This window comes from Drosophila takahashii, chromosome 2R (assembly GCF_030179915.1).
Source record: "Drosophila takahashii strain IR98-3 E-12201 chromosome 2R, DtakHiC1v2, whole genome shotgun sequence".
Lineage (NCBI taxonomy): Eukaryota > Metazoa > Arthropoda > Insecta > Diptera > Drosophilidae > Drosophila > Drosophila takahashii.
This window is the reverse complement of record NC_091679.1, coordinates 14,768,860-14,793,026: the sequence shown is the minus strand read 5'-3', so window position 1 is coordinate 14,793,026 and position 24,167 is coordinate 14,768,860. Positions and strand designations below refer to the sequence as shown.

General features: G+C 38.6%; 2 protein-coding genes across 2 annotated transcripts; one reads left to right on the top strand and one right to left on the bottom strand.

The window, feature by feature from the left end:
* Positions 1–6,896: 6,896 nt before the first annotated feature.
* LOC138912159 (uncharacterized) lies at positions 6,897–11,254 on the bottom strand. The gene is made up of 5 exons (XM_070212020.1): positions 10,843–11,254; positions 9,748–10,113; positions 8,290–9,348; positions 7,632–7,909; positions 6,897–7,523 (listed from the first exon to the last, which is right to left on the bottom strand). Exons 1-5 carry the CDS (start codon positions 11,252–11,254, stop codon positions 6,897–6,899), a joined length of 2,742 nt encoding a protein of 913 aa, XP_070068121.1.
* Positions 11,255–21,534: 10,280 nt separating this feature from the next.
* On the top strand, positions 21,535–23,400 carry LOC138912564 (uncharacterized). The gene is made up of 3 exons (XM_070213633.1): positions 21,535–22,281; positions 22,433–22,926; positions 22,982–23,400. The coding sequence occupies exons 1-2, from the start codon at positions 21,679–21,681 to the stop codon at positions 22,445–22,447; spliced, it is 618 nt and encodes a 205-aa protein (XP_070069734.1). The 5' UTR covers positions 21,535–21,678; the 3' UTR covers positions 22,448–22,926; positions 22,982–23,400.
* Positions 23,401–24,167: the final 767 nt, after the last annotated feature.

Sequence of the window (24,167 nt, the reverse complement as noted above, 5' to 3'; positions counted from 1 at the left end):
AACCTTAAAAACATAAAAAAGAATATATCACTATGGACGGCAGTCCATGTAGTGACGAAGCGCACCAGGAGAGTGTGCGAAGGCGACTACTATATATACACGAAGAAATGAAAATCTGCTGTGATAGTCCGATTGTAATGAGTAATACACCAATCGAAAGGTATTGCAAAAACTTAAAGGATTGGCTTGGGAGAGAGAGCGGTGAAAATGAAAAAGTGCAAATTTTGAAATTTGGAGCTGTTGGGGCCGGTGGGGATAAATGCCCCCTCGCAATGTTTTAGTTGTGTTCTTATTGAAAATACCCGTCGAATGAGGGGTCATACGATAGAATCCGACGCTCCGTTCAAAAGTTATAGCCAAAATAAGATTTTCTTCTTCTTCCCAAAATGAAAATTTAATTCTGTTTGTCCACTTGTCCACTTGTCCAAAATATGTTTTTTAAGTTCTGAAAATTTGATATGACGTTCATCACATCGATATAAAAAACTTTTGTTCTACCACTTTTGGAAAAACTATCTAGTTTAGCGGGAAAACAGCTATAAATACCTTAAATTCGGAAAGCCGTAACTTCTATACTACTAAAGCTACAGACTTGTGCTGCATCTCGTTTGAAAGGTATTTTTAAATGCTATAAACGCCCTCTCTCTGCAATTTGTGTAAATGTAATAGTTAAAAAGATATGAACAAAAGAATTTTTTTTTAAACTTTCTTTTTATTTTTTTTTTAATTTTCTCAAAAACGGCTCTAACGATTTTCCTTACAACTTTAAACTGTATAGCCCTTGAGATTCCTTAAATTTTGGTATATATCATGTTACTGTAAAAAATCACATTTAAAAGTTATTAAGAAACGACAATAGCCACTTTTGCCAGCTCAGAACAACTAACGCTTCCTGAGTGTTGAATTTTGTGCGTGGGTATCCAAACTGTATATTAGGGTCATGAAATCAGTTAATTTGCATTTAACAGTTCCTTATAGGAATCTTTTGTTCTACGACTTTTGGAAAAACCCTCTACTTTAGCGGGAAAAAAGCTAAAAATAGCTAAATTTCGTTAGTTTTTAAGTTGTACACTACTAAAGGTACATACATGTGCTATACCTCGTTTAAAAGGTATTTTGAAATACTTAAACGCCTTTTTAACTTAATTTGTTTAAATACAATGGCTTACAAATTATGATTGTCCAATTTAAATTTAAATGTATATATTAGCTCCTATGAGAGCAAATGTAAACAAACAAAAACTTCTGATATCAAATAAAAACACCTCTTAACGAGTTAAAAAACTAGTGACGATCGCACCTTCAACATACAAAAGTTCTGATATCAACATTTGTGACGAAAAATTATTACACTCGTCATTAAATAGACTTTCTAATATTTTCTCATTCGGCACGCTGCAATAGAAAATGCCTGTGAAGGGAAAAAGGCTGGAATAGCTTGCTAGGGCGGGCCGAATGAGAAAATATTAGAAAGTCTATTTAATGACAAGTGTAATAATTTTTCGTCACAAATGTTGATATCAGAACTTTTGTATGTTGAAGGTGCGATCGTCACTAGTTTTTTACCTCGTTAAGAGGTGTTTTTACTTGATAAGAAATAACACACAAATACCTATGAAAGGCTACGGCCAAAATGCTTTAAGCGAAAAACGGATCCGCTCGCAGGATCGGTAGGTAAACAAAAAAAGAAGTGCCCCAATGTCGGCTGGGGATCAACAGCTGGAGTTAAATATTTCGGGAAATGAGGAAAATTAAAAAAAGCACCTAAAGCTCCAACTCTTTTGGGTAAAAACAGTAGGTGTAATTTTGGAGACGAAATTTGCCAACAATTTTTGTCGTGCGCCCCTCGTCTTTAAAATAATTTAAATTTTTGCAAAATATTTGATTTAGAATCGCTGCATTGGTGATCCGTTATTTTATCCTAATTTAATCATTACATACTAATGTATGTACATACATGCCAATTTATCGATGTGTGTGTGTGTCATTGCGTTTCTCACATGCAAATGTGACGACTGAAAGTTTTTCCCTGCTCTCCCATTGAAAGCCAATCCAAAATGTTTTTAAAATCAAAACAAAAATTCCTTATGAATTTAATGGGTTGGCTACACACTTTGACTTAGAATTGCATCCATTAGATAATCCGTTCTGGTATCCAAATAGTAAAAATTTTATCAGGTGTTTCTAAGCCAGAAAAAAAACATTGGCGGCGTCTCTTTCCCTTCAAATGACTCTCTCTCTGCTCACTACTCTTTCGCTCTACTTTTGCTGACGTTCGTGAGTGCTGCGAAAAACAAAAACAACGTGCTGCCAAAGAGGCCCCCCGCAACCCCCGCAAACAAAAAGGATCATATAAAATCAACCGTGGGTCCAAAAAACAAAAAAAAATACCTTACTAATTGTATGGCATAGCTCCGCACTTTAAAACAAAAACGGATGCGATCGCATAGTCGGTGCGGAAAAATTAATTTATTGCCCCAACCGGAAGTCGGTGGGGGCTCATCTTCTGGGCTTTCAAAGATTTCCACAAACAAAGCTTTAAAAAAATATATCAACTTGTTTGGTTAAAAACTGTGGGAATGGTTGATGTTTTAATCAACCAACTTTGCATTTTTCGAGAGTCCTGGGAGTCCTTAGGAGCCGAATTTTAAAAAATCCTTTCTTAGTGCACACCTCCTCTAACACACGATTCAGACCCAATTTTTTCCAGAATTTTAGGTCTTATGGTTTGGACTGGGGGAACATGACGCAAATCGACATCTACTCTTTTATAGTAATACTCGATTTAGAACGTCATCTGAAGACCCAGCATAATGAAATTTGGAAGAAAAATATTTCGAACGTCACTTTCAGAACCAAAAAAGCAGAAACTTGTGTTGCATCTCGACGAAAAAAAAACTAAACAAGAGAGAACGACTATATGCGCTTGGATCATCCTCGGAATACTGAAATATTGCCAGATCATTTGGCATATATGATATATCAAATACCAATCTATACGAAATAAAGTTAATGTATATATCAACAATAAAAAGTTTTAATATTTCCCGCTATTTATCAGAAAAATGTTCATGCCTGGTTAATACTGCTTAAAAATACCACAAATTTCACTTTCCAGCCCTGTAACGCGATAAATTTCCACCCTCCCCTCCTCATCCCTCGCCCACACGTTTTTTATGGGATTTGGGCGCGTTAAACTATAAATGGATTCAAACGCGACTCGTCCATAATGAGCAGAGGGCATTAGATTCAAATTCATGATAGTACTGGTATTCTTTTGCTAAAAGAATATTTCATGTAGGGGAGAGTGAGGCAATTTCGTCAGCATTTTTTCAAAGCTATTTTTTGTCCATCTTGAGAAACGTTATCATATTTCTATTTTTATTGTTGAATGCGGTTAGCACCAAGCTTTAAAATGTGACGTTCCCTTTTTTTTAAATTCCCTTGGTGATTTTTAAAAAATTAAAAAGTAAACCCAATATACTGGGGCAATCTCGCCACATAGGGAGGTAAAATCGCCACAGCACTGGGGCAATTTCGTCACCTGAAAAATATAGGGAATTTGACGCCTGTAAACTGATCAAGCGTACCATTTTTGTTGACGTTCTATATTTGTTGCTGCTGCCGGTAGTCTGTTCGTTAGCCAGCTCGTCAAATAAAAAATATGTATAATTTACCCTAAGCATAGGGTGACGAAATTTCCCCACACAGTACTTTTTTAGAAATAATTATTTTTCTTCCGAAATTAGGCGCGAAGTTAAAAATCACTAACGTAGAATTGCACATTATAGCACTGTGTATTATATAAAAAAATCTGTATTTTATCCCTTTTTATACCCTTGCAGAGGGTATTATGATTTCAGTCAGAAGTTTGCAACGCAGTGAAGGAGACGTTTCCGACCCCATAAAGTATACATATTCTTGATCAGCATCACTAGACGAGTCGATCTAGCCATGTCCGTCTGTCCGTCTGACCGTCTGTCCGTCTGTCCGTCTGTCCGTCTGTCTGTTTCTACGCAAACTAGTCTCTCAGTTTTTGAGCTATCGGGATGAAACTTTCCCAAAAGTCTCTATTCTATTGCAGGTAGTATATATGTCGGAACCGACCGGATCGGGCAACTATATCTTATAGCTCCCATAGGAAGGATCGGAAAAGAAAACGTTTAAAAAATTCTAGCTTCGGTGTTTTTTGAAATATTACCTTCTACTTTTGGGGATGTTATTTTTTAAATATTTGTGAATTTCGAATTAAATATTTAAAAAATCGGACTAATATATCATATAGCTGCCATAGGAACGATCGGAAAATTAATGGAAAAGTAATAGGAAATAAATTCTAGCTTCCTTGGTTTTTATTGTATTATCTTCTACTCTAGGACATGACTCTTTTTAAATATTTCCGAATTTCAATTTTAATTTGATTAAAATCGGACGACTATATCATATAGCTGCCATAGGAACGATCGGAAAATTAATGAGATTAATGAAATTAATTGAACATTTTTGCGATTTGTTAATTAATAGGAATGATCTGCAAGGGTATTTAAGCTTCGGCTGGCCGAAGCTAGCTTCCTTTCTTGTTAATTGTGGCATACAGAAAAAATTTCGCCGATAACTAAATGTAGCTTTTGAACTATTAAAACACATTTAATATTATAGCTTAATTACCTTCTGTGCAAAAAAAATGCATTGGTTGTGCCATGCCGTCTTAAAGGACTAAAACAAAAAAATTATATATTTTTAAGACTTATGGATTCCGAGATATTGCAGGTGAGGAAATTGCCCAGTGACGAAATTACCCCACTCTCCCCTACATTTCCACAACAGATTTTAAACTAGGGACCGAAAATAACTGTTATTGTAAATTACGAAAAAATCATGCACTTAGAAGAGTCCTACATTTTTTTAAATAACCATTATTTATTTTTGTTATCCGTTGTAGTTTACAAATCCGTAATGATTTTTATTTATTTGATTTTTATAATAAAACTCAAAAAATAGCTCTTATTTGTTGATTTTTATTCCCTTTGAACGGTGAATTATGGAGCGTTTTCTATAATCAAATAAAAACACCTCTTAACGAGGTAAAAAACTAGTGACGACCGCACCTTCAACATACAAAAGTTCTGATATCAACATTTGTGACGAAAAATTATTACACTCGTCATTAAATAGACTTTCTAATCTTTTCTCATTCGGCCCGCCCTAGCAAACTATTCCAGCCTTTTTCCCTTCACAGGCATTTTCTATTGCAGCGTGACGAATGAGAAAAGATTAGAAAGTCTATTTAATGACGAGTGTAATAATTTTTCGTCACAAATGTTGATATCAGAACTTTTGTATGTTGAAGGTGCGGTCGTCACTAGTTTTTTACCTCGTTAAGAGGTGTTTTTATTTGATATCAGAAGTTTTTGTTTGTTTACATTTGCTCTCATAGGAGCTAATATATACATTTAAATTTAAATTGGTCAATCATAATTTTTAAACTATTGTATTTTAACAAATTAAGTTAAAAAGGCGTTGAAGTATTTCAAAATACCTTTTAAACGAGGTATAGCACATGTCTGTACCTTTAGTAGTGTAGAACTTACAAACTAACGAAATTTTGCTATTTTTAGCTTTTTCCCGCTAAAGTAGCGGCTTTTTCCAAAAGTCGTAGAACAAAAGATTCCTATATGGAACTCTTAAGTGCAAATTTACTGATTCCATGACCCTAAAATACAGTTCGGATACCCTCCCACAAAATTCAATACTCAGGGAGCGTTAGTTGTTCTGAGCTGGCAAAAGTGGCTATTTTCGTATAAAAATTACATTTAAACGTGACTTTTTACAGTAATGTGCTATATACCAAAATTTAAGGAATCTCAAGGGCTATACAGTTTAAAGTTGTAAGGATAATCGTTAGAGCCGTTTTTGTAAAAATTAAAAAAAAGCTAAAAAAAAGTTTAAACAAATTATTTTTTGTTCATATCTTTTTAACTAATACATTTACACAAATTGCATATAAAAGGCGTTTATAGCATTTAAAAATACCTTTCAAACGAGATGCAGCACAAGTCTGTAGCTTTAGTAGTATAGAAGTTACGGCTTTCCGAATTTTAGCTATTTATAGCTGTTTTCCCGCTAAACTAGCGGGTTTTTCCAAAAGTGGTAGAACAAAAGTTTTTTATATCGATGTTATGAACGTCATATCAAATTTTTAGAACTTAAAAAACATATTTTGGACAAGTGGACAAGTGGACAAGCGGACAAGTGGACAAGTGGACAAACTGACAAACAGAATTAAATTTTCATTTTGGGAAGAAGAAGAAAATCTTATTTTGGCTATAACTTTTGAACGGAGAGTCGGATTTTGACAAATGACCCCTCATTCGACGGGTATTTTCAAAAGGAATACAACTAAAACATTGCGAGGGGGCATTTATCCCCACCGGCCCCAACAGCTCCAAATTTCGAAATTTTCACTTTTTCACTTTCACCGCTCTCTCTCCCAAGCCAATTGATTTTCTTAAAGTCTTGGTATGCAATCCTGTTAGTTTTCGCAATACCTTTCGATAGGTGTATTATTCATTATGATCGGACCATCACAGTAGATTTTCATTTCTTCGTGTATATATAGTAGTCGCCTTCGCACACTCTTCTGGTGCGCTTCGTCACTACATGGACTGCCGTCCATAGTGATTATAACTCATTCAAATCAGAGTATGGGGGTGCAGGAAATTTTAAATATAAACTGATCGAACAACCGAAAACTCAAGACCAAAACGACTGTTCTCTTTCAAAGATGATATGCTACTGGTTTTATTACTGAACGCTTGTTAAGCTGTTCAGAGCGGAGAGTTTTTAGAGGGCTTACAGGTGTACATGTGTAGACATTAGGATTATGCAGTATTCTATTAATAAAGTGATCCAACATCCCGGCCCCGTTGAAAGGGTCCACTTTCAAGATACATGAAGTACAGCGAGCTTGTTCGCATCTGAACTACACGGACTCTGTTGTCGCGCCCATATACTAGGGATTCGATCCTACCCATTCTCCAATTCTGATGGGGTACATTATCTTCGTGAATAAGCACCATGGTACCGACAGACACGTTTGGCGATGGGGAAGTCCATTTGGTTCTTGATCGAAGTGAGGTGAAATAGTCTGTAGACCAGCGACGCCAAAAGGACTGCTTTAATGCCGTGACTGCTTCAAATCGTTGCAGTGTGCTGGCCTTATGGTCGTTGGCGATGCGATCTGGCATGGAACGCAGTGAACTTCCCGTGAAAAAGTGACCTGCTGTTAGGGCTGAGAGATCGTTCGGATCTGATGACATCGGAGTGAGGGGGAGTGAGTTGAGGATGGGTTCTATCTCAACCACTACTGTTAAGAGCTCCTCGTACGTAAACTTGGTGCTTACAAAGGTTCTGTTGAGTAGGCCCTTTGCGCTCTTCACTGGGTGGGACGAAGTGACCACCTCAATATGCACGTCCTTGACGACGAGATATATGAACACGGCGAGATAGCTTTTAGATGGAGCCTTTCCGCGTATTCGAAGATAAGTGTGTATAGGTCCGCAGAAATCGACACCGCATTTGCTGAAGGGCTTACTGATTGCCAATCTTGCTTAAGGTAATTGACCCATTACTTGCTGCAGTAGTACGGGTTGATATCGAATGCAGTGGGTACAGGCTCGAACAATACGGCGCGCTAAATTCCATGCGTTGATGATCCAGAACTTCAAACGTAGGAGCGCCATCAGCGCCTTTGGTCCGGCATGGAAGTTTCGAGTGTGAAGATGGCGGACATATTTGATTACCATTGATGATTTACTGGGAAGTAGTAGTGGGTGCATCTCACTCTCAGGAAGATCAAAATAGTCGCGTCGTCCTCCAACCTTTATGAGTTCGAAACCCGTAACGCTATCTATAAAAGGAGAAAGAATCTTTAGTGGACCTTTAAGTACTTGGTTTTTCCTGAGGTATCGAAGTTCTTCCGGAAACGAGTGGTTTTGAAGATTCCAAGTTATGCAGTTTGATGCGTGTTCTAATTCTTCCATACTGAAAGTTGCACCTTTGAACTTCGACGATTTCCGAACGATGTGTATGAATCGAAACATCCATGCGACAATGCGTAGACAAACAGTGTATGAGCTGTGCCTTTCGAGTGACGCCAGCAGATAGTTTGTTGTAGTTGTGGTTGAATACATGTGTTTCCGTTTCTCGCAGTTAACGATGTCCATATCGATGGCAGCATTTTATGCCGCAGCCCACTTTAAAATGTCTTCATGCACAAAAACGAAGGACCGATGAACCACATTGATGCGTCCAGATCGGTGACAGTGCAACCGCGAGAGACAATATCGGCTGGGTTGCTTTGGGTGGGCACGAATCTCCATTTGGCGGCAGATGTTGAACTCTGAATTTCAGACACGCGATTTCCAACAAAGGTTGAGAGCGTAACGGAGTGCTGCTGGAGTGAGTCTGACCAGAGGTAGGACGGTATGAGTCTTTCTCCAAACAATCCTTTGACTTTGTTGAATAGTTTAGCGAGTAAGTGTGCGGTACACAGTTCCAGTTTCGGAACCGATTGTTTATTGACAGGGGCTACTCTAGACTTTGATGTCCACAACCGAACGGTGATGTTACTTGGTCCCTCAGTTCGCACGTACACCCAACATCCGTACGCCCTGATAGACGCATCACAAAATCCATGCAGTTGAATGTTGCTATTGGCATTTTGCAGGCAATACCGCGGTACTTGAAGAGTTGGCAACATGTTCAAGGATTTCAAGTAGTCGGTACATGCATCGTATAGGGATTGAGGAACCGATTCGCACCAATTAAGATTGAGCATCCATACTTCCTGAAGAATCATTTTCGCCACGATAATTATCGGTGACAAAAGACCAAGGGGGTCAAGGAGTGATGATGCGATGGATAAGATGGATCTCTTTGTAGCTGGCAAGATTGGTTGTTTTGAAGCAAAGGGGAAGAGAAACGCATCATCCAATTGATTCCAGATGACACCGAGTGCGCTTGTAACGTTGTCCTCACAGATGTGGAGTCTCTTCGTGGGCTGGTAATCAGTGAACTCAGGGTGGTTTGAGTGCCACTTGGTCAACGGAAAGTTCCCCTTTTGAAGAACTTCGATGACTTCTTGTTTGATAAGTTGCAAGGTGTCTATGTCGTTTGCTTCGCAAAGCAGATCGTCCACGTAAAACGATGATTTGATAACCGATGCGCCGGTCGGGAATTCCTCCTTGTACTTATCAGCCAAATAGTGTAAACTGCGCACTGCTAGGTACGGTGCAGCGGCGGTTCCGTAAATGACGGTATTCAGCTGGAACGTCTGCAGTTGTACATCTAGGGCAGCGGTCGGCAGCGCCCTATTAAGTGAGCATAGGGTTTTGTTCTGCCGCCGCGCTGCTCGCACATGTATAACGTAGAACAGCGGTCTGCACACACACATCGATGAGCTGCCCAGTGCAAATTACTCACACAAATATAAAAGAAAATGTCAACGTATGTGTGTGCCGACCGCTGATCTAGGGAGTCTCGCCAAAATATGTATTGATATTTTCGAAAGCTTTGATCGACGAGGACTTGCCTGTACATTTTTGTCACGTCAGCTGTCATGGCATATTGAAACAGTCTGAATTTGAGAAGCTGCAGATAAAGATCCGTTTGCACAGTGGGACCCACAAACAGTAGGTCATTAAGAGACAGTTGCGACGTTGTTGTGCACGGGGCGTCGAAAACCACTCGCAATTTTGTTGTGGCGGGGTATATAGTAATGCGACTCATAAAGGGCTGGACTGGTCACCAATACCATGTGACCTAGCGCCTGATATTCCTGCATGAATGAGACATATTGGGATCTCAACTCCGGGAATTTCAGCATGCGGAGTTCCATTGCGTAAAAACGTCGACGAGCCACTTCAATGGAGTTTCCAAGACGAGAGGGATCATCCTTAAAGGGAAGGTTGACTACAATGCGACCGTGGGAGTCCTGAACTGTAGTGCTTGTATAGAGGGCCTCACAGATTTGGTGATGTGGATGTAGACTCTCAGGTAAGGCAGCGACAGATTCTAGCCCCCAAAGCTTCTGCAAGTGATTTTCAATGGAGACTGCGCTTGACATAAAACAGTCCGAAACTTACTTCTGCTGTTGTTGACATCGACCAGCGATGACCCAGCCGAACAATGTTTTTTGGAGTATTGGCAAGTGAGGTGCGAGCTTTATTTGCCCAACGGCAAGCGAATGGAAGAAGACCTCAGCGCCAAGTAAAAGATCGATGCGCCGAGATTCATGGAATCTATTATCTGCCAAAGGTGTGTTGGTGGGCAACTTCCAAGAAGAGATGTCAATCTCAGAGTCTGGCTAATGACACAGAATTCAAGTGAGAAGTGACAGTCTGTGATACGCGATTGGATGGTTGTTGTGACCAAGTGCTTTGTATGCGTTAACGAGTTTCCAACGCTGCGGATTGCCATGTTGAATTTTTCATGTCGAAGACGAAGTTTTTGGGCAAATGTCCTTGTCATGATGCAACATTGTATGATTAGCTGGATTGCAGCTGCGGCAACGACCTCTTGATGAGCATTGAGCGATTCGATGACCACTGCCGAGGCAATTGAGGCATAAGTAAAGTTTTTTAACTGCTTCAAACCGAAAAGGCGTTGTCATCGATTTAAATGTTGGGCATCCAAACAAATTGTGGCCACCTGACGAACATAGCGCACATGCAGATTGAGTGTTTGCGAACGATGATTTATGTCCATACGACATATTTCGAGATGACTTGCTTGGATGGACTGGACCTTGTGATGTGGGGTTGTTTGATTGAAGGTATTGACAATGGCGTTCCAGCAGCTTCGAACACTGCTTCCAATTTGGTAGATTTTTGAAATTCAACGACTCGTTCCATTTATTGCGGGTGTGCTGATCGCATTTGTCAATCATGATGTAGATCAACATGGCCTGGGCAATATTTGAGCCAGTACCAAGGGATTCCAGTGCTCCATACATGGCCGACGTCTTGTCCACCAAGCCTTGTAGCTGTATTGCGTTTGATTTTTCGACTGGCTGGAGTTTGAATAGCGCAGCTATGGTTTCTTGAAAGATAAGTGTTGAATTATCAAATCTTTCATTAAGCCGCTGCAAAGCCTTGGGATAGTTTTCATCGGTAATAGGAAACGCCTTGATTGCGTCTAATGCTGGTCTCTTTAAGCTGTGCAGCAAATGGTTGAACTTTTCTAGATTAGACATGGTTGCCTCACGAGCGACAATTTGTGTAAACGAGTTGATGAAATTTATGTATTCTGCAAATTTTTCGTCGAACGTTGGCAAGGTAAGACGGGGCAACTTCGACGACGACAGAGCAATCGAAGTGGATTGGGCCAGCGAAAACGGTGAATGTGGTGGTCGAGTGCTGTTGAGTTCCTTGCCAGCGCTTGTTGTTACGAGGGTTTTAATGCGAATTATATTCCTTTTAATGTTGGTCCCTCGACGTTTGCATTGCTCAATAGTTGACATCGAGCTGAAGTCTGGAAGTTTTCGCCGGCAACGAAAGCGAGAGCGAGCAGCAAAGGAATGGGCTAACTGTAATTCAGTAGCGCCGATGAGTTGGATGCTCTTGTGGAGAGCTTTGCGATTCGACGAGGGCTGGCTGAACTTACAGCCTCGGCGTGACGACGAAACGAAGAAATGAGAAAATGAGCGCCTACAATGAGCGGTCATGAATTTTCTCGACGATAAATTAGGAATTGTTCAAATGTTTATAACTTTTAATTTTGCAAACTCTGCCCCACGTTGGGCGCAAAAATGAATGGTGAATTACAGAGCGTTTTTTATAATTAGAACTCATTTAAGTCAGAGTAGACTTTACGACTTATACGACTTTACGATTATACAGTATTCTATTAATAAAGTGATTCAACACCCTTGACATTTAAAAAAAATTAAATAATTAAAAAAAACATGCTAACATGCGTGTTAACCTCTAGTCTGCACATGGGCAAGCACACATCAACGGACCCCCACACTCGCATAACTGGCGAGTTTTGGACCTGCACAAGGGCAGGTTGTTTCCACTATCGGGTTGCACAGGGGCAAGACGATACATTTGGCGACCGTGACAGGACACATGCAGTCTTGGATTGTACTGGAATTGGATGATCACGAGGGATCCGTCGACAACAAAACCTCTGCAGATTGGACATCAATTGGAAGCACATAACCTCAGATCGGGTAGCTACACAGTTAAAGAAACAGCCCAAACCGTAAGCTAAACCAACCACAAAAAGTCATTATAAACCAGAATTTTTTGGAAAATAAAAGGCAAAAGGCCCTTTCATTGTGTTGAAAATAGTTCAAGAAGGTTAATGCTAACATTTCACTCAACGGCTTTAAAACTGTATCCACAATCGCTGTAATGAACATGAAGAAGATTATATTGTAAGCAAGGCGACTCTGATGAAATAGGCCGCAGCGGTCTGATGAGTTAAGCGTCACAAATTCCACTTTCTTAGGGCCGTTTTCTCGGCCGTACTTTAGTTTGACTGCCGGGACAACGGAGCGATAAACAAAAAATGGTTTAGTCGTCCTTATGTTAGCGCAGGTAACGGTAAATTTTGTCTCGGTGCGGTTGGATTGTGCGCAAGTGTTGCCACACATTCGAGCGTTGTCAGTCTGGTTCCACTCTTCATTCGAAAACAGCTGATTCTATTTACAGCCAAATATGAAGTAAAATTGTTCAAGTCATCAAATTTATTTTACAATGAATTCCCGAGCGATTTATCTTCAAACTCTGTGGGATATCGTCGAATTGTCTGAAGTGCGAACCTATCGGCGCAGATATCAAGGCCAGAAAAATTACTTCGAACATTACAGTGATGAAGAATTTGTTAAAAGGTTTCGCTTGCGTAAAACCACGGCACTATTTGTATTGCAAAAAATTGTTTTGCGACTTAAATCTAAGATAAAGAAGAGAGAGAATTCATTTAATTTAATTAATTCCATATAATCAAAAAGCATTATTACAGGGAAACGACAATACAGCCATGGGTTAAGCTTCTAATAGCTCTTAGATTCTACGCAAGCGGCAGTTTTCTTATAACTGTAGGCGATTTTTGTGGTGCTAGCGTGGCAACAGCCAGTCGAGTTGTAAGGGAAGTTTCTTTTGCTAAAGCGTCTTTATCAAAACAATTTATTAAGTTTCCGCGTATTGAAGATCTTTAAGAAAATGTTGTTGATTTTTATAAAATAGCCAAGTTTCCTAAAGTTGTAGGAGCCATAGATTGCACGCACGTAAGAATTCAATCTCCCGGGGGCGATTCCGGAGAGATATATCGGAATAGAAAAGGTTACTTTTCTATAAATGTGTAAGCTGTTTGAATGCAAAATTAGAATTTCAGGATTTGGTGGCAAGGTGGCCAGGATCATCACATGACAGCAATATTTTTAGGAAAAGTCGTCTAAAATTTTTATTAGAAAGCGGTCATTTCAGAAACAATGTAATCTTAGGAGACAGTGGGTACAAGCAGTGGAAGTACATGATGACTCCATTATTAAATCCTCGCTCAGCAGCTGAATACCTCTATAATGAAAAGGAGATTCCCAATATTGTCGATGGGAATGATAGTGCAAACGTCAACTAAATTAACAGGAATAATTGCCTGTGGCGTGCTACACAACATTGCACTGAAGTCAAAAGATCCTCTTCCGCCCATTAAATATGACCTGCCACCAAATGGGGCAGGTGATGAAACTGATTTCGAAAATCTAAATAGTAGCGCACAAAATTTGGAAACATTTTCCAGATCTAACTTAATTGAAAACTACTTTCAAAAGTAAGTTTACTAATATTAAAATTTTTAAAATTTTTGCTTTTATTTTTGTTTTTTTCTAGTTTTTAAATTTAGATCGATAATGACAAGGATTCTGCCAGAAAAACATATTTGTTTAAATAAATTTATATATCGTTCTGTACGTTGTACGTACATTTAAAATCCAATTTCATTTTTTTCTTCTCCTTCTCCAATTCCAATAACTCAATCCGCAATTGTCCTTCCATGTATTCCTGATCCTGACTTCTTTTTTTGTGTGCCCTTCCCCCTCATGTTTTTCATGAGGAGAAAATGTTTAAAAAAATCTTGCTGCAGCATAACCAAATTCAATCGCTCACTTTCAATAGTGCGCTTGCTAGGAACTTGGTTTTCTGGCACTAGTTTTTTTCGATTTGGCCTGCCGCAAACTATTTAGGTATCCAGGACGAAATTCAGCTTCGAATTCTTCCTGTGCTTTCGAATTCTCAACTGCTTCGATATCACCAGCTACAAATTGTTCATCGCCTACGTATAAATAAAAAATTTAATATTTTGATGTTTTGTTAATTATATTGACTACTGAGCTTAATAAAAATGAAACATTTTGAAAAATGTGTAATATATAATTAACTTCAGCTTGCCGAAGTAAGTTTCCATTCTTGTTAAATTAAACAGTTTAGTAAATATAATATTGATTGATGAGAATTTTATTTATAAAATAATTTAATTGAGTTTCCGATAGGTTTATCAAATAGTTTTAAATATATATTTTTTAGTACCAATCAGTATTATATTTACATAATTACTTTATTGATTTGTTTACGTTTGTTAGGAATATAATAATATAATTAAAATAAAAACAAGAATAGAAGCTTACTTCGGCAAGCTGAAGTTAATACCACTTTTCAGATCATATAAATTATGTTCAGAATATAACATTATTCACATAAAATATGGGCACTTCCACCAAAAGGTCCACCAAGCCAAAAAACTTGAATCTTGAAAAAAACATATTTCCACATGATTTTGCTAGCATATTAGTTTCTAATTAGTTGGATCCTGAGCTAAACTAAAAATTTGAAGTATAGTTTGATTATTTTTATGATAAACCCCAATAATATACACAAAAGTTAGTTTTTGGCTATTTTTTTGTTATTTTTGGACCTGTCTTCCTGTTAATTTATCCTATAGGACTGCTAATATGTGACATTTTTCTGTACTGAATGCTTCATTCACATGCTAAACTATTAAGTTAAAAGCAAAACATCCAGCAATTGAGAGATAGAGGTAAAGAAATCCGCTTTACAAAACAGTCGGTAAAAATGTCCCGAGCGACATGTCCCGAGCGAATGTGGTTGAAACTGCATAAAAAACAAGAAAGGAAGCTAGCTTCGGCCAGCCGAAGCTTATATACCCTTACAGATCATTCCTATTAATTAACAAATCGCAAAAATGTTCAATTTTCTAATATTTCTCATTAATTTTCCGATCGTTCCTATGGCAGCTATATGATATAGTAGTCCGATTTTTTAAATAATTAATTCGAAATTCAGAAATATTTTAAAAGTAACATCCCCAAAAGAAGAAGGTAATATTTCAAAAAACACCGAAGCTAGAATTTTTTAAAGTTTTTTTTTCCGATCCTTCCTATGGGAGCTATAAGATATAGTTGTCCGATCCGGTCGGCTCCGACATATATACTACCTGCAATAGAAAGAAGACTTTTGCGAAAGTTTCGTCCCGATAGCTCAAAAACTGAGAGACTAGTTTTGCGTAGAAACAGACAGACGGACAGACGGACGGACAGACGGACATGGCTAGATCGACTCGTCTTGTGATGCTGATCAAGAATATATATACTTTATGTGGTCGGAAACGTCTCTTTCACTGCGTTGCGTTCTGACTGAAATCATAATACCCTCTGCAAGGGTATAAAAAGGCAAACAATTTTTGAGTAAAACCAAAAGCATTTTACAGCGACATGTTTGAACAACATTCTAAAAAAATCGCATTCAAATATTCCATCAGAATTCGCTTATTTCTGGTGTTGTATGAACTTCCCCGAAATCCACTTCTATTTTTGTCCCGAGCGAATACGGCAGTTTTTTCCATATCTTTAAAACTATAAGTGGTACAAAATCAAGATTTTTACAAAAAATAGAGCTTGTGAAGAGTGAAAAGAAAAGCCCATAATTAAAATTAAAATCCATTGTTTTACAATTTTTTTTAAACTTTAAAGTGTGCAAATGTCCCGAGCGACATTTTGTCCTTTTTTTTGGCATAAACTCTAATTTTAAAGATACGGATTTCAATTTTTTTGTACATAATATTAAGACCATTGTAAAATTTCGGTTTTCATTAGTTTTTGATTTTGACCGCGCCCACATGAAGCCCCCCCGACCGCGAAGGTAATTTTAACAATACGGACTTAAATTTTTTTGTACATAATATTAAGACCATTGTTTAATCTCGGTTTTCATTAGTTTTTGATTTTGACCACGCCCAGTCAGCCGGCCAAATTCCGTATATAAATAAAATGTACGTGTAATATTTTTATTTTACTTATCATCTGTATTTAACTCGAAGTCCAAATTTTGTTCGAACTCGAAATGCGGGTTATCAATTACTGCATCAACTAGTGGTGCCTCTAAAAGCGCATTAGAAGACTTGTAGGATTTTCTTTCGAGAGATCTAAAGCCATCTTTCTTTTCAAACGCGATCCACCATTCTCGTAATTTAAATGGGGCCGACCAGTCTTGTTTTTTTCAGAAAATTATATTTCTGATGCAAGCCAGCTTGCATTTGAATTTTTGAAGCATTTAACATGCATATTGTGTTTCTATAGCAGCTTACTAACATGAGAAACAAAAGTTTTTAATGTCTTCTTGATGCCAATCAGCGTATTTTCAGACAGTCTATTTTTATTTTTGAACCTTTCGCACATCCAGTGAACGGTATCGACAAAGCTGCGATTATTCTTCAGCCACACTTCCAGCAGTTTGCCCCTACTAATTTCGAGTTGTTCCGAATCTATTTAAATATTACGAAATGGCGCAAGTATGCGCAAAAGTTATTAACTCCATTTAATCATATACACAATGACACATATTACCACATTTGCACTTTTCGCAATCCTGCGTACACTTGCTAGTTCTACTCCACGAAACACAAATATTTATAGGTTAACTTCTACACAAAACATGGTTCAATAAAACAATTAAAAACAGCACAAAACAAAAGCATTTCTAGTGTAAGCCCTCTAAGCAATATTATACATACTATGACGAAGATTTTCCATAATCTAGCCGAGAAGAATGCGCGTAATTTGCAATAGAATAAATAATTAAACTTTTGTGACACTTCGTAGAAAAATTTAGGCGCACGCAACTTAACTCGAACAGCTGACTTTAGAGAGCTGCCTAAAAGCCTGGGATGGTCACAAAAATATTTTAAAAATAGTTTTATGATAGTTGAACATTTCTTTAACGGATAGAAAAAAGAAAAACCAAAAATTTCACAAAATAATTTTGGACTTTATGCCAAAAAAAAGGCTTTTCATCCCAATGTGTAACGTCTCCTTCTAGGACGGCACAGAAATTTATTTTATCGCTTGAAATATTTATACTCTTGAAGAGGGTATTATTATTTCCGACCACATACAGAATATGTATTGTTGATCGCTTTTTTTTCTAAGCTAACTTTTTTTCTTCTTATTGACGTTTAACTGTAACTTACACATATCACTATCAAATGGATTGTGGAGCCCAGTTGCTGTGTCTCCCATCATAGCTACAATTTTCTCAGACACCTTTAAAACTGCTTTTACGAACAGTTTATCTAGTCTTTAGGTTTTTCGAACAGATAGCAATCAAGGACTTTGACAGGGACTCGAAAAACCGGAACTTAGTTGCTTATCTGGTCCAGCGTTAAGCGTTGTGTCAGCCCCTAAATCAGTTACAAGAGAGTTACGATAAGAACGTATTATTTCTTATTGAGCATGTCACCAGTTTATTCGGCATTTCTCACATGAAGAAGGCTGACCCGTGCTCTCTCCGGCAAATTTTAGACACTGTCTCAGCACTTCTTGTCTCGCTTCTTTCTCTTGGCACTGAGAAAGACATTCTTAGAACAATAATCATTCATCTCGTCCTGCAGAAAGTCGATTCTGATTCTAAACAAGCATACGACAGAGCCCAGGTATATGATAATTTTCCGAAGTGGGAACATTGTTATAATATTTTGGGCAGACATTGTCAATTTTTAGAGTGTCATCTAAAATCTCCAGTTGAAGTTAAACTATATGAGAAACGTTGTGAAAAAACCCAGTTAATTTCGGCAAGGCATTTATAGCTGCCAAACTGAGTTGTTTTAAATGCAATTCAACTGATCATAGCCTAGGATCATGTCCATTGTTCATTTCACTCTCATTCGAAAAGCGTCATAGCTGGGCAAAGCAAGCTACCTTGTAGGAAGGTAGTCGGCTTCCAGAGTCCCAGTTCAAACCACGTAAGGCAAATAGGAGAAACTGCTTCTGAACGGACTCAATCATGTCTTGATAGTGCTCATACTGTGGAGACCATACGCATGAGCAGTATTCCAGCGTTGGACGAACTAAGGAAACATACAGGAGCTTTGTGATATATGGATCATCGAATTCCTTGGACCAGCGTTTGATGAAAGCTAATAAGGCCTTAGCTTTATTGAAGATAGTGCTGACATGGCGATTGAAGCATATCTTATGGTCAAATAGGACTCCAAGATCTAGGACGGTTTCAATGCGTTCTAGCGCTGATTGGCCAATGGAGTATGTACGCACAGCTGGATTGGAACGAAAAAATGTCATGGATTTACATTTATCTGGATTAAGCAGTAGCTTATTGACTTGGCACCAGGATTGATGGTTATTTAAGTCAAGCTGGAGCTGCATGTGGGAACCAGGCGATGTCATATGCATACACAACTTGACATCATCCGCATACATAAGAACTTTGGAGGCCACGATAATTTGAGGAAGATCATTAATAAATAGACCAAATAGCAAAGGACCAAGATGGCTACCTTGAGGTACTCCGGAGCTTACAGACACAATTTTTGAAAGTACATTATTAATTTGTACCTTTTGGGAACGGCCTGTAAGGTATGACTGAATCCACATCAGAAGAGTTAGTGGGAAACCAAGAAGGCGCAGCTTGTGGATAAGAAGCTCATGGCACCCTGAATCAAACGCTTTGCTAAAATCAGTGAAAATTACATCAGTTTGATTGGAGGATAGGAAGCCTTTATTAATGTAGGTCGTAAATTCCAGCAGGTTAGTTGTAGTTGAACGACATTTTGTGAAACCATGTTGATTCGGAGATAATAAGGAGCGACACTGATGCTGCAATTGATCGCATATGAGTTTTTCAAATAGCTTAGGAATAGCACTTAGTTTGGCTATCCCACGATAGTTCATAATATCAGACTTGCTGCCCTTCTTATGAAGTGTAATAATAAAGGAATCCTTCCAAACAGCCGGAAAGGTGCAGAGATGGATGGATTTTTGGAAAATCATGGTTAATGGAACAGAAAGTGGATCTGCGCAATATTTTAGAACGGAGCTGAGCACCATATCGGGACCTGGAGAATAAGACAGCTTTATCGAGGATAGGCTGCGACTGACATCACGTTCATCAATTACAGGACAATGTATGGAGTCCGTGTGGGCTAGCTGATAGGAATAGCTGAAATCGGAATTTGGGAGATTTGAATAAGGCGAATATGTGGACTGGAAAAAGTCCGCGAACAGGTTACTGATTCCCTGGTCATTTGACGCTGATATGTTGTTCAAATGAAGAGAAGGTGGAAACATTTTGGACTTACGCTTTGAGTTAACAAAAGAGTACAATAGCTTGGGATTACTGCGGAATTCATATTTGCAGCGTAACAGGTAGCTATTATAGCATTGGGAATTATGCAGGAAATAATTGGATTTGGCTACACTGTATTTGCAAAAATCAGATTGGAGCCCTGTTTTCGCGAACTTCTTATACAGTTTCGTCTTTAAATTTTTTAGGTGAGCCAAGTGTTTCGATAACCACGGTGGGCTGGTAGAGGTTTTTTGAATAATGGAAGGAACAAGTTTATCAAATAAGGAATACATAATATTGTAAAAGCTTGATACTGAATTTTCAAGCGAAAGATTTTGGAGTATAGACCAGTCCACTTGGGTCAAGGAAGCCGACAGTAGCGAGTAATCGACTTTCCGAAAGCATCGAGTCCGAATCGCTTTTTCAGAAGTATTTGGGAACTGAACCACACTATTAATGTTAATTTGTAGTGTCGGATGATAGGGGTCTTCAGGACTGGACAGCGGAGTACAGCGCGTTATAGTGGTATCGCAAAAGTCAGATACAAATATAAGGTCTAGGAATCTCCCATTCTGATTGGGTATGGAATTAACTTGGCCAAGGGATAAGGCGATAAGACCATCTAGGAAATCATTCTGATCGCTGGGAACTAGTGCAGCAAGATCATCATATGGCAGCCAGGATAGTTGAGGAATATTGAAGTCACCCAAAAAGTTTCTGTGAAGGCAATAATGCTCGAGTCAAAAGCAGCACTGTTTGCATGCAAACTAGTTAGCTTGCTGAGAAGGCCACGAACATTTTGATAGTGCAAAATGAAATCTAGTTTTTTGGAACCGAAGAATTTTTATTAGAGGATAGTTCCTTACGAGCAAACTCATGGACTACGGTGTCAACTGGCCACAATCCAGGACCTAATGCTCGAAGTAAGAAAGATTCGGGAAGAATAATTTTAAAAGAAGCAACTTTTCGCTTATAATTAAAATTGAACTTAAAAATTATGAAATTGTCGGAAGAGACCTGGAACATATCACATAGATGTCCCCTAACTTCATCTTCGGTGGTATCAGGACGAAGCCGAGAGACAAACATAGCCTTCTTAGTTTCGACTGCCTTTAAGGACACGGCAGCGAGGGGTCTACGAGTACCACGTATGGGACGTGCATCCTGGACGTTCGGATGAGGCTGGGACGGATTTTGAGTACTATTAGAGCTAGTGGAGGGTTGAGTATGGAATTCGGATCTGCCTAGATTGACTGGATCTTTCGGCATAGAATTTGGTGGAATATGCAAAGCCATAATTGTGGATGATGCTGGCGTATTTAATACACTGTTTCTAGGGAGTGTTCCCGGAGACAGGTTTAGAGAGCCGTTGATTATCCGGAGACAGCGAAAGAAGTACCGTTAGAGAGGTAATGACCGCTCAGAGAGTAATACGCGTTCGAAAGATTAGAGAAGCACAATTCGGAGAGCAACGGAGAGTGTAAACAACAACAGAACACAAGCGGCAGAAACGCGGAGCAATGCAAAGCTTTGTTTTTGTTTTGGTTTATGTTGATATTAATTCGTATTTAAATACGTTTATAAATCACAGTCTATGTTTGAAATTTTATCAAAACGACGATAATATGGAACTATTGTAGCAATAAGTTACACACACATACACATACATACATATATATTCCTAAGCAGCTGTTTATACATACATACACTTACTTTAAGTTAGGTCACACTATTTGTACATATATACATCCCTGTTACTCCAAGTAACACTATACTTATCTCACTCACACACACTATGTACCCAACCCTTGTGAAATAGGCTAAGCGTGCAGAGTTCTGCTTAATAAAGATCACTTTTGCTGCGACCATCAAACAAGAAGCACACAAATCGGCTGTCTACAATTTCAGAAGTGGGATCACTGCGAAAATTTTTTTTCGCATATCAAACTCTGCCTACAATAAAAACCAAAGCAAAAGTTAAAAGTACACTAGTGAAACTTGTTAATTAGTGAATAAAATCATGGAAATCATCGGTGCAGACGAGTATTCAGCAGCAGAACTTCGGGGCTGGCTAGAAAAGCTTGGGCTGCCAAAAAGTGGAAACAAGGCAACTCTCGCTGCTCGTTTAAACGGCGTGCCCCCCGAAGCCCGTGGAGTTTGCCCAGTACCGGATCCCAAGGATTTATCCGATGCTGAAGTTGGATCCGAGGAAAGGCCAAACACATCTACCGACAACGTAGCAGAACAAGATGGCGCCGGCACCTCATCGCTGGATGCCCACAACAACGCCGATGTCTCAAATATCATGAACGTTCCAGAAGTTTCGCTGGAATTGGAATCTCTGAAGCGTCACTTGGAAATGATCCAATTGGAAAATGAGTTGCTCAAGTTGGAAGTTTCGCGCCGTCAGCCATCTATTAGAGTGACCACATCTTCGACAAGCAATTTGCCAGAACTCCAAAACAGCGTTGCCACACCAAATCCAAACAATGTTGCCCCATCGGATTCGGGAAATATTGTTGCAGAAGTTGCCAGATCAAACACAGCATTTTCTAACAACAATTCTTTGCTGACCATGGTCAAGGAAATGCTTCCAGTTTTTGACGGTGCTGCCAACAACAAGGTACCAGTTAGTACTTGGATTGCACAACTTAATGCAATTATCAAAATGTACAATCTGAGTGGTGACGTGACTCGCATGCTGGTCATGTCAAAGTTGAAAGATCGCGCACAAATTTGGTTGCACTCTTCTGAGAATCTGCTCGCCCTACCAGTACCGGAACTCTTAACACAACTCGCAGAAGCCTTTCACTCAAAGGAGAGCAAGATAATGTCCCGCCGTAAGTTTCAGGAGCGAAAGTGGCAATACTCTGAAGACTTCGCCACTTATTTCAACAACAAAACACTTTTGGCTGCGCACATCCGGATTGACGACGAGGAGCTAATCGACAGTATTATCGAAGGAATACCGGATACCCTTCTACGACAACAGGCACACATGCATTGCTTCAATTCGTCTGCACAGCTGTTGCAGGCGTTCGCCAAAGTTTCTTTGCGAAAACCATCCTTCGCATCTGGACACCCCAAAGTTTCACCCGGAAACCAACCCGGACCCGCTATAAGATGCTTCAACTGTAACTCCATTGGACACTTCGCGGCCGACTGCCGCAAACCTAAACGCGCATACGGAGCTTGCTACGGATGCGGAAGTCTGGAGCACCTTGTATCCCATTGCACCGAGAAGAAAAACATAACCAACAACGAATATGTGAGACCGTTTAAAATTTTCTTTAATTCAGAACCTAATCAATGTTTGTCTTTAGAATGCCTAATCGATTCTGGGAGCCCAATTAGTTTTACAAAGTTATCCTGCGTTGAAAATATTCTGAGAAGCAACAGCATTAAGTTTAGTGAAAACAATAATACGAATTACGTTGGCTTAAATCACAGCCCTTTAGATATATATGGAAAAGTATCCTGTTTTATTATTATGAATAAAGTGAAATTTAATTTTGATTTATTAATTGTGGCAAACAAATCGATGGCATATAGTACTGTTTTAGGAAGAGATTTTATGAATATTTGTAACTTTAAGATTGTTAGGGAAAATGATTGTCCAAATGATTGTGAAAATGATAGGTGTTTAAATGATCGATATATTGAAAAAGATTGCTCAAATGATAGTGGTTGTGAAAATGATAGTTCTAACGATAGTAGTCTTAAAAATGACTGCCTCGGTGATAGTGGTATTGAAAATGATCGCTCGAATATTGGTTGGACTACAAACGATTGTGTTATTAATAGCGGTATAGAAAATGATTATTTAAATGAGAGTATTGATATTAGTGGTTATGACAAGGAAGTTAGGAACGATCGCGCAGTTAAATTTATTAAAAAGGTTCGGTTTATAAATAGAGATGATCACGATTACAATAACGATAGAATTAAAACGGATGGGAATACAGATAGTATTAAATTGGTAAAAATGTGTAGTCAAGATAATTTGAAGTTCCAAGATAAAGAGCAATGTAATGAAAGCAAACGAAAATTAGGTAATTCTTGCAAAACGATAGAGTTAAGTCCGAGTGCAAAATGTCAGCCCAGCGATAATTTTGAGTCAGAAATAATGTCAATTGAATATCCTGATCCAACCGATAGCAATCAGTTAAACATAAGCGATACGTGTGAATTTAATTTAAAGAACAAATTGATAGACATATTTGATAAGTTTTATACGAAACCAAAACGACCGGAGATACCTTTAGTTAAATGGGAAATGAAACTGAATTTTGACAATACTAAACCGTTCAATTACCCTCCAAGGCGTTTATCATACGCAGAGAAAAGTCAAGTCCAGAATTTGTTAGATGATTACATTCAAAACGGTATTATTCGAGTAAGCGAGTCCGAGTATGCGTCACCAATAGTCCTAGTTAAGAAAAAGTCTGGAGAGTTAAGAATGTGCGTAGATTACAGAACATTAAATAAGAACATGTTGAAAGATAATTA

Excerpts from the sequence above, each read along its gene's own strand:
- LOC138912159 (XM_070212020.1), bottom strand. The coding sequence starts at position 11,254 with ATGTCTAATCTAGAAAAGTTCAACCATTTGCTGCACAGCTTAAAGAGA. Across the intron at positions 9,349-9,747 it reads CCGCCACAACAAAATTGCGA|ATGTACAACTGCAGACGTTC; the intron begins GTGGTTTTCGAC and ends CCGCTGCCCTAG. Across the intron at positions 7,524-7,631 it reads AACCCGTACTACTGCAGCAA|GCTCCATCTAAAAGCTATCT; the intron begins GTAATGGGTCAA and ends ATACGCGGAAAG.
- LOC138912564 (XM_070213633.1), top strand. The coding sequence starts at position 21,679 with ATGGAAATCATCGGTGCAGACGAGTATTCAGCAGCAGAACTTCGGGGC.